The sequence below is a fragment of the Leptidea sinapis genome, chromosome 25 (assembly GCF_905404315.1).
Source record: "Leptidea sinapis chromosome 25, ilLepSina1.1, whole genome shotgun sequence".
Lineage (NCBI taxonomy): Eukaryota > Metazoa > Arthropoda > Insecta > Lepidoptera > Pieridae > Leptidea > Leptidea sinapis.
Window position 1 is genome coordinate 13,009,175 of NC_066289.1, and position 11,332 is coordinate 13,020,506.

Sequence of the window (11,332 nt, forward strand, 5' to 3'; positions counted from 1 at the left end):
TGGATATCGTGTCCGAGGTTCTCGAGAGTTCAGAGAACGATTTTGTGATCATTTTTGAAATCCAAGTTGGCCGCCGCACAAAATTATGATTTCAGCAATATGGATATCGTGTCCGAGGTTCTCGAGGGTGCAAATAACGATTGTGTGATTATATTTGAAATCCAAGATGGCCGTCGCACAAAATTAGGATTTCAGCAATATGGATATCGTGTCCGAGGTTCTCGAGGGTGCAGAGAACGATTCTGTGATCATTTTAGAATTCAAAGATGGTCGCCGCTCATAATTATGATTTCAGCAATATGGATATCGTGTCCGAGGTTCTCGAGGGTGCAGAGAACGATTTTGTGATCATTTTTGAAATCCAAGATGGCCGCCGCACAAAATTATGATTTCAGCAATATGGATATCGTGTCCGAGGTTCTCGAGGGTGCAGAGAATGATTGTGTGATCATTTTTGAATTCAAAGATGGCCGCCGCTAATACTTGTGATTTCAGCAATATGGATACCGTATCCGAGGTTCTTGAGGGTGCAGAGAACGATTTTGGGATCATTTTTGAAATCCAAGATGGCCGCCGCACAAAATTTTGATTTCAGCAATATGGATATCGTTTCCGAGGTTCTCGAGGGTGCAGATAACGATTTTGTGATCATTTTTGAAATCCAACATGGCCGCCGCACAAAATTATGATTTCAGCAATATGGATATCGTGTCCGAGGTTCTCGAGGGTGCAGAGAGCGATTCTGTGATCATTTTTGAATTTAAAGATGGCCGCCACTCATAATTATGATTTCAGCAATATGGATACCGTATCCGAGATTCTCGAGGGTATCGAGGACGAATTTTGAGCGGTGGCCATCTTGGATTTCAAAAATGATCCCAATACAAAAACTCTGCACCCTCGACAACCTCGGACACGATATCCCAAATTGCTGAAATCATAATTAAGTGCGGCGGCCATCTTGGATTTCAAAAATGATCACACAATCGTTCTCTGCACCCTCGAGAACCTCGGACACGATATCCATATTGCTGAAATCATAATTTTGTGCGGCGGCCATCTTGGATTTCAAAAATGATTCCAAATTCGTTCTCTGCACCCTCGAGAACCTCGGATACGATACCCATATTGTTGAAATCATAATTTTGCGCGGCGGCCATCTTGGATTTCAAAAATGATCCCAAATTCGTTCTCTGCACCCTCGAGAACCTCGGATACGATACCCATATTGTTGAAATCATTACTTTGCGCGGCGGACATCTTGGATTTCAAAAATGATCACACAATCGTTCTCTGCACCCTTGAGAATCTCGGATGCGATATCCATAATGTTGAAATCATAATTTTGCGCGTAATATAACATTTCTCTCATACGTCGATAAAAAAGATTTACTTCAAAAATGCATAAAAAATATTATCACAGTAATTCCGTACTCTAGCACAACTGCAGGTTTTAAAAAATATTACGCGGTTCTTCTGGGTCGGCGGTCGTTGAACCGCATCGCTCGGCTCGTTCTCAGCCAAGCCCGACGCCCGTGTCCATGCGTACCTATCGAATCTAACGTTCGCGCAATTTTTACCTAAAGTGTTGGGAAAACCGCGCCTTAATAAGAATACGCGAAATTCACAACTTTAGAACTTTTTAAAAGTAACAGATTCTTTAAGCTTAATAAAAGGTTTAACTAATATTACAGTTAATTTTAAATCTAACTATATCCTCTTTTTTATAAAAGAAATAATATATAAATTATAAATACCACCTTGAGCATATTCAAGTGGCCTTCCTAAAGTTCCTATGGGTGCCATCACATAAAGGTATAACAGGTAACGAAATAGCTGATAAGACTGCATAATATGAAGGTATTCAGTTGATGTTAAAAATGTTATAGAGATTCCTTTAACTGATTGTCTCCAATATATTGACCAAGAAATTCAAAAGTTAGGGGCCATCCATAAAGTACGTCACACGAATTTTCCCTCCCCCCGTCCTTGTCACAGGTTGTCACATTTTTAACCCCCCCCCCCTCCTGATGTGACGTCACACATTTTTTAATTAATTTATGTATGTATTTAAAAATAATCGAGAGAAAACAGCTATTTTAATTTTTTACTTATTTTTATTAAATAATAATCTAATAAAATCAACATAAAGTCCAACATTTCATAAAACCGAAAAAACAAACGACTAGTTAGAAAATAATAAACGATTAATTATATTAATTAAAGATAAAAAACTTAATTATCGAGTGTCCATGAACTTTGGATCCACTCTTTTATTTTAGGTATTGCTGGTAAATCAGGCACTTCATTTTCGTTCTGAATTTGAACGTCTGGAACATCCTTAGTGTCGACATCATTCTCTTCAATCCATAAAGCATCGTCATCATTCATTAAACAGAGAATTTCTCGGGCACGTCTAGCCGCAATTCTTTGAGGACGAATTTTCGCTATAGGTAACATTTCTTGTTTTTTATGCGATTTTTTGTGTTGATTAGCGGCTTTATTTGAAAAAAAATATAAACCACATACGCTACACGATCTTTTAAATATGTATGACTCGACACTAGGGCAATAACTATGGTATGGAACTTGTTTCAGATGGGATGATGCTCGGAGATTTAATGACAATTGTAGTAATAATGGAGCAAACTTAGCCTCGTTGTCATCACTTCCTGCGACTACATAACCATTTGATTTTTGTTTAATATTATTAAACAAAAATCAAATGGTGGTTAGACATGTGGAAGAAAGACCAAGATAATAAAGGAAAATGGTATGGCCGCATACAAGAAAACATACATGGTCAGAGTCGACCCTGTCACAAGTCAGACCATGGTACAATTAATTGATGGATTGCAACAGAGATTTTATTACCACGATAAATAGATTGCGTTTTGGACATAATACTGCACCGTCACACCTTTCGACTGCCAAACATTTCTGATTGACAGACTTGTGCTGGCTAGTGAAATCAGTGACTCCAAAATTTTATGTGATTCTTCATCCCGCCCGCCTCCACTTGATCAATTATTAAGAGACAAAAGGAGTTATAAACCATTATATAAATATATTAAGAATACAATAATTCTAACTGTATAAAATAAAGTGAAGTGATAAGTGAACTTTGAAATGAAAAATATACATATTTAGATAATTAAAAAAAAGACTTAGTTAAATGTCTTAGTTACCAGGTCATAAAATCCCAAAAAAAAAAAGTGAACTAGACGTTGAAAGATCACTATAATAATATGATTTTTATAAATGTTTGTTGTGATATATTCCCTTCTATTGTGAAAAACCTTTTTCAATGTTATATATAAATTAAACATATTTTTTTAAGTACTGTAAATAAATGTACCTTTTCGGCAATTAATATGAATTTATGATTTAAACTAAGATGCAGGTGGTTTTACTCCGCTCTCCGCAACGCCTTATTTTAGGTGTTCAGGAAATGTTTGTCCGATATTTTCCCATTGCTTTTACCCATATACCAATAGAAGAATCTATTAATGTTTTTTCGTGTTTTGCAGAATGTCGGAGAAATGTTACAATAAATAACTTAAAACCTATAAATTTCAGTGTAAGATACTATAATGATTTTGATAATAAATATATAGATATATCAAGATGGCCTGCTGAAGATGTTGATAAAGCCTTAATGACACTTTTAGCTGAAAATAAGGACAAAAAAGTACTCAAATTTATAAGTATATGCTATGAGAAAAAAGTTGCAATAGGAAAGGATATATTGAAAACACTATTTAGAGGATATAGCACCAATGGGAAAGTAAATAATGTAAATGTTTTACAAAAATATTGTAACAGAGTTATGCCAAACTATTATCAATATAATGGGGAGTTCTTTCATTATTTAGCAAAAGCAGAATGTATGAGAGGTAACTCTGATAAAGGCTTGTCAATACTATTCAATGCATATAAAAAATATGAGGCACACAGAGGTTTTTATAGAACAATATTCAAAGAATTGATATATGATTCTGTTACAAACAGGTCTGAGGCTTCTCTTGTTGTTTTTAAGAAATATGTGCTTGAACTTAGCAATAAATGGAGTGATAGTTACCCTCTTGTGTGTTTTTGGCATATGTGTTGGAAAAGTGATTGGTTCTCAGATCAGCAACTTGCAGAGGAATTACTTGAGAGTTCTGAAGAACTGCAGAAGGTTATCAAAAATATGTAAGTAACACACATTCTTGCTCCTATTTGTTAAAGTATAAGTGTCTGGCTGTAATTGCCTTATTGTTGCGGGCAATTGCCTCTGCACACTGACAATACATGTTATTGTAAGGTTTATCTGTAGCATTCCCACATATAAATAAGTTACTTTGATTGGGGAGTGTGATTTGGAATACTTTGTTGAATGATTTTTGGATATCATATTTAAACAAGGTGTGCTCAACCCTAATGTTGAACCAACTTCTTAATCTATAGTGCTTACTCTTTAGTTACAGTTACATCTTATTGTAGAGAGGATTTTCTCTATGCCTTTCCTTTTCTATACTGAATCAAACCCTTATTCTTAGCCATAGCCATGCTTCATAATATTCTTCTTTATTTTAGGCATACATTATTTAATAACACACTTTGTAAGGCATGACCCACATGAAATTTAGAAAGCTGGCTGGTTCTTGAGTATAAGGGCTATATTTGAGTGGGGCACCATGGTGTCGCAACCAGTCACCACTACCAACAAAATATATAGAGCACTATAGGGAGTTAGTCACCAGGTGTCTGTTTTGTTGCTCAACAAATTTGGTGGCGAGACCAGCTCGGACATCTCATGACTATGGTGTCTTTATAGTTTCTAGTTTGGTTGCTTACACCACAATGGCTCTACCAGTTGAGCCACCGTGGTTTTGTGGTGAAATATAACCATAAGAGTCTATGTTGTGGACAGCTAGTTGTGGGTTCAATTTCAGTGGTAAATATAAATGTTGATAGGTCAACAATGACTGTGCAGCAAATTGCACATTATTTGAAGTTAGTTTGTAAATGTCTCTAAAGCTCAAAGTAAAAATAAACTTTATTGTGAGCTCCATTTTATATTGGTAGTTATTAATAAGAATTTATTATTTTACATATTATGTAGTTATAAGTATCTTCAAAATTATGTAATTTGTAAAAGGGTATTTTTTATGTAATATCTTGTATGATAAACATAATTTTAATTGGTCAAATTAATTTTTTTATAGTTTTTGCAGTAAATTGTGAATATTCATTTTAATGTTCGTATTTATTTTGATATTCAGGGCTTCAGCAATGTGCATAAGTGTTTTAAAGGAATACAATGATGATGCAGCAGCAAGGTTCCTACAGATTCTCCTTAAGTATAAAATGATGGATGAATATGCACATATTCTTAAGATTCTCTTTGCCTATAAATGTGAGTAATTTCTTATTTCATGTGTCTCAGAAATGAAAATATTTGTTCATAAAACTTTTAATGAGTGGTAGTGTCATGTAGCTTCCTTAGGGACACACCTAGCAATAGCACTCCCCCGCATAAAAATGATGTGAAGTAGTGGTGTTGCTGGTTTTATTTGGTCTGTCCACTATCTGGAGGCCTAACACTCTTTTTGACAGAGACACAGATATCCTCTCTGGCTTATACATCTTACCTCTACTATCTACAGTTTGAACTAGAACACTCCTTCTCTTCTGCGTTTACATCAGGAAGGATGTTTGTTCTTGGTGCCTGAGTATTCTTGAAAGACTGGCTGTGTGTTGACCATTGCAAATCTACACATACCTGTATAGGTTACATAGCAGTAATGCAGAGACTGACGAAACTTCTAGATCACATACAAATGGCTACAGGTTCCATTTTAGAGCAGATATCCACCACAGAGAACATGATATATGGAGATTTCAACTATCTGTTCAGGACTTTGCTCTAGCATGTTATGGTCTGACACATTAATGCCAATGCGAATCCCAGACGTGAAAGATCATACACCTTCACTGATCGACCTTCCGCTGACCTCACATCCTGACCGCTACATAGTTGCTGTTGACCCTCCTGTGGGACTGACGCACCACTGCCTGATCCTGAGCACCATGCTTATGATGCGTCTAACTCGGCTTACTAGAAGTGATAAAACTATTTAAGCAGTGTTTGTCTCAATAAACATGCTCATCTGTATTATCCACAGATAAACTTATTCAAACAGGTCCAACTAGATTCGTTAATATTTTGTTACATTTTTCAGTAAAGAATAGAGATGTCCGAGGCTGCACTGAGATTCTGCGTAATTGTGATGCACTGGGAGTATCACTTCCGGCGTATCAGCATAACCAGTTCATCAAGATGATGATAAAGCGAAAAGACGACGATGACGACAAACAGACACCAAGCAAAACAGAAAACTTTAAACTTAAGTTCTAATAAGTAGTGGATAGGTAATTAATATATACTTTTTGTACAGTGTTTATACAAATTATTTTTTCTACTCCTCTACTTTTATCTGTCATTTATACAGCCACAATCAGTAATACATGGGGCACACTAATAGTTTTGCACTTCTAGCTAATCGGAACTATTTGAATTTCGAATGTTATATGTTTTGAAACGTTGCAACCTTCTTAGTAATAAAAAAACAATTGGCGGTCAAATCAAATCATTTGTCAATTGTTTTTTATCACACATCAAAGTTCTACGTACGCAATGAAGGTGGAATTTAGTCGAAAAGGTTTTAGAGCGATGATTTTTTATTATTTTAAAAGTTCTCTCTCTCCGCAAGACTGTGCCGCTCGTGTTCAAAATGCTTTTGGGAGAGAAGCACCTTGCTTGAGCACCGTGAGGCTAGGGTTTGCTGAATTTGAGAGAGGTCGGGTTTCTTTAGATGACGAATTTCGTGAAGGGCGGCCTTCAACTGCCGTCAACGAAAATAATGTGGCTACTGTTAAGCGGCTAGTTGAAGAAAACCCGCGGATTACCTATGAGACAATTCGAGGACTATTGGGGATTGGTATGAGCCAAAGAAACCTCATGAACTGACAGCGGAGCAGCAGCGGGCTCGCGTGGAACGGTGCTCACAGATACTAATGAAGTACGACCACGGATATTCTAATGCTGTTTATGACATTGTCACAGGAGACCAAACGTGGATTTTATTGTTTTGAACCCGAAAAAAAACAGCAATCTTGTGAATGTTTGAAAATGCGAACAGTCCAACAAAAGTGAGGCAGGCGAGAAACGTTGGCAAAAAAATGATCGCATTTTATTTCTCAGCTACGGGTCCCATCTGCACAAATCCACTTGAAGATCAAAGGAGTGTTAATGCCGAGTGGTATTCTACCATTTGTTTACCCAGGGAATTAAAAAAAGTTCGCGAAAGCCGAACAAAAAGCCCCGTTCTCCTACATCATGACAACGCTTCTTCACCCACGGCCTACAAAATTAAGTCATTTTTAGCTTCCGAAAAATTACAACTCGTCACTCCTGCACATAGCCCTGACCTAGCACCCTGTGATTTCTGTATTTTCCCCAAAATCAAGATTTGATGAGAGGTTTCACTTCTACACACGTAGAAAACATGCCTTCAGATCTGTGGTCCTCCTGTTTTAAATAATGGTTCGATCGCATGAAAAAAATGTTTAAAATGTGAACGAGAGTATCTTAAAAAGCAATAAACATAGTATTTTGGTTATAACATGTTTTTTTAAGTTACGCAAAACTTTTAGTTTGACCTACATACCTACTTTGTTGAGTCTTTGAAAAAGTCAATTTTCTATGGCCTAAAAAGCATTGTGTAAGATTATGTACCATACAATAATGCCGCCAAAGAAGCATATAAACTCTAGGTTAGGTATGGTAGATACATAGAAATATTCGGTAATACATCCTATATTACATAAATATTATTTCCATGTTTAAATCATTAGACTAAACATTTAAATGTTAACTTTAGAAAAAGAACTTGTAAATTATGTTATTCACATATCCCGCGTTGGCTGTATGGGTGTGTACATTCCACCATTCCTTGAAGTAGAAATAAAACCACTCACCAGAGACAGGTATACCTATATATACATACAATACATTTCTCGCCTATTTAAGCGGCAACTCGAAAAGTAGTGGTATTTGTTTGTTTAATAAATGAAATTATCGAGTCGTAGAATAAATATTGTACCTATACCGTTGTTTAACGCTCATGGCGTCTTTCATTGCGACGGTATCCTGCGACTCACATCACAACCTACGACACTCGCGTTTTTTTACACATCTTGTACAACTATTGCATAAAATACTATTATTATTTGTTAATAAGTCTTTATAATACTATAAAATCTGTAATTATAAAGTTGAAATAGTTCATTAAGGGGCTAGCGACTTCTACAAGAGTGTATTTTATAGCCATGAAGTGAAGTTTAGAGTCTTACTACACCCGAGTATGAATACACAAATTAGTTAAATGTACACCTTGGAAGGGCATTAAAATATCATCATTTTAACGAATAAATTTGAAAATGTCAAATTTACTAATTGAGGTCAAAATGTCTACGTATCTTTGATAGCCTGCTTAAAAATAATAAGGTCAACAAGAGGTTAGGAATGACAAAATTAGTATGGAGGTAATAAATGAGACACTGTTGGCCTTTTAGCCCAGTTGTACCATAACTTCGAAGTCACTATCTGAGAAGATTTACTATAAACTATTTTCCATGGGAACGTTATTAGGATCTGAATCCAGCTCGTTTGGTCTATTTTACGTACTTTCCATAGCATTATTTTATATGGGTTGTTATTGTGGGGAAATACTGCGGATGTTCATTGAATGTTTGTGCTCCAACAGAGGAATATTAGAGCAATTTATAATATGCGCCCAAGAGAATCAAGTTGATAAACCTTCCCTCACAATATAACTATTTAATTATTTATATTTATTAAATTATAATTATTTGAATATAATGCTTGTAACAAAAAATATTACTTACCGAATTCGAGAAAAAATTGTGATGTGATTTGTTCATTTATTTATGAATTGAATATATTCACTTCGAACCAAAACTATCTATATATTTCTATGACCGAATCACACAAATTTTGATGAATAGCCTGGTTAATCCCGTAGTGGAAATTATCAGTAAATTATCTCCACACCTCGAAGACAATGGAGCGATCGCCAAAAGGTCATTTTATTAAATGAGAGTTCTGCTAAGTTTTTTCCATGGAGCCTTTTCTTCTCCAAATGATCTTAGATCGTTAGATTCTGATATTGAATAACAATTTTCTTTTCTAGAGGAGGAAAATACGTTTACGTATTTAGGTCTTATAGCAGGGCCCATATAATGTCGAGCTCTATATACGTGGACACCACCTCATAATCGTTATCATCATATCAGCCGAAAGAAGTCCACTGCTGGACCTCCCCCAAACATTTCCACGACGATCGGTCCTGCGCTGCACTATTCCTACGTATTCCGGCGGTAACGAAATCCAATGCTCCTTGGACGCCTTTGAATTTTTCATCATACTTTACAGAGCCCAGTTCGAGCTTGGCACTTATTTTAGGTTGGCTCTTCTGGAATTGGACTGTCGTTTATTGTTGGCTCTCCTGCCACCTGTGTTGTATGGTCTGCATAGCAGGCAGCAACGTTCCGTCAAAGCCATCACGATATCAGTCGGTGGGGGTGCAGGTGCAGTACTTGGCGTTGTCACTGATGTAGCGCTCTTCTCGCGTCCCGGCTAATGTAATTCCATCCGAGTTGCACTCCCACTTCACTTGTGTTATAACTGGGATTTCGCTTCTACCAATAATTGTTACTTGTCAGTCCGTTAATAGTTTATTACACGAAACTAGTAAGTTTACCTACTTCTCACCAGGTACGTACCATTTACTAGCAGTTGTATTGCTTGCCAATCAATCAATCAAAAACATTTTAAAAATGTCGTTTTTTATACTACAAGCTATATATAATAATAATAATAACATATTTTATTTGCAGCTAAAATAAAATTATAATTAACAAAAGTAAACTTATATATAATTAATATTATATAAAATTAAACAATAAAAATAAAAGTAGCTCATATAACAAATTGTAATTTAACTATGATTACGTTTATCAATTTGCGACAGAAATGTTACAGCCTACCAAATCAGTCCCAAGGGTTATTAAGATCCAGATATTCTATAGTATCCAAATGTTTTGAATTTTCTTTAGCGTTGATTCCGCCAATATAACACTAAACAAAACTCAAAACATTTGGATAATTATGGATTTCCACAAAGTAACGCCTACTTCAATAAATTTTATTCTATAGTACCCTTTTGTTAACAAATTTTTCTTCTGAACTAATTTATATTTGTTTAATCGTTAGCTGTAGGTATCGCACTGAATGTGCACTGCTTATATAGGTACTCTTTTCATACCATTAAGGATTATTCTCGAATGATATCGAACAGTGTCATAATAAATAACAAACAAGTAAATAATAAACTAGTTGTAGTTGTTTACTAAACCTTTACCTTGCTATAATATCAAGGTCGAGATTCCTTTACGCCGCGCCCGGTGGGTAGATACTTATCTAATTCTATTACTCGCGAAAATTACCTATAAATTCAAATTCAAATATTTTTATTCAGAATAGGATGTGACATCACTTATTGAAAGTGATTCCAAAATGATTGCCTCAGGCCGGCAGGAAGAACGGGCGCAACAACCTCAGCGGGCTTTTTTTCATCAAAAAATATGTTTACAAAGTAACATTGTACAATTAAACTTATTATTTAGTAGCCTGAGAGCGGTCGCTCCATTTCCAATGTGTGGTATCATTAAGAAAGTAATTTATGTTATTGTAACCTTACCACACAAACGTTTTTTAACAATTCTTTTGAATAACGTAATACTTTACTACATTTAGAATATAATGCTATCATATGGGCTCCACGTGAAGCCAAATACAAGCTAATGTTGGAACGAATAAAAAATAAATTTGTTAGGTTTATATATCTAAAACTCTACAAAGTACCCAGGATATCCACTTCTATATCCTACACTTTTTATTCTTGGCATGGTTGGGTATAATAAACACTAGGAGGGACGTACTCCTGGTTATATACTTATGGAAAATTTTGCGTGGTATGGTAAGTCATCCAGCCTTACTGGAGCGAATAGGTCTGTGGGTACCGGATGGACGCGCTACAAGGCGAAGGGGACAGCAGCTGCTCGTAATTCCGCGAGCGAGAACCAATCTTTCTTAAAGAAACTTTCGCATAGGATTGACTTGTTTGCTTGCTCACTGAACGAGTTTAAAATTAGAGTAGTTGTTGTATGCTGTAGTAATATTAATTATTATAGTAATAATCTA

At 35.6% G+C, this 11,332-nt stretch overlaps 1 protein-coding gene across 4 annotated transcripts; it reads left to right on the plus strand.

Annotated features, from left to right (window-relative positions):
• Window positions 1–3,222: 3,222 nt before the first annotated feature.
• On the plus strand, window positions 3,223–6,445 carry LOC126971951 (uncharacterized). Of its 4 annotated transcripts, none has more exons than XM_050818482.1 (4): window positions 3,224–3,440; window positions 3,531–4,194; window positions 5,268–5,401; window positions 6,228–6,445. In XM_050818482.1, the coding sequence occupies exons 1-4, from the start codon at window positions 3,398–3,400 to the stop codon at window positions 6,401–6,403; spliced, it is 1,017 nt and encodes a 338-aa protein (XP_050674439.1). In that variant the 5' UTR covers window positions 3,224–3,397; the 3' UTR covers window positions 6,404–6,445. The 4 variants fall into 4 exon arrangements, with proteins under 4 accessions (XP_050674438.1, XP_050674439.1, XP_050674441.1 ...); XM_050818484.1 differs by having other exon boundaries at window positions 3,226–3,403; XM_050818483.1 differs by having other exon boundaries at window positions 3,227–3,453.
• Window positions 6,446–11,332: the final 4,887 nt, after the last annotated feature.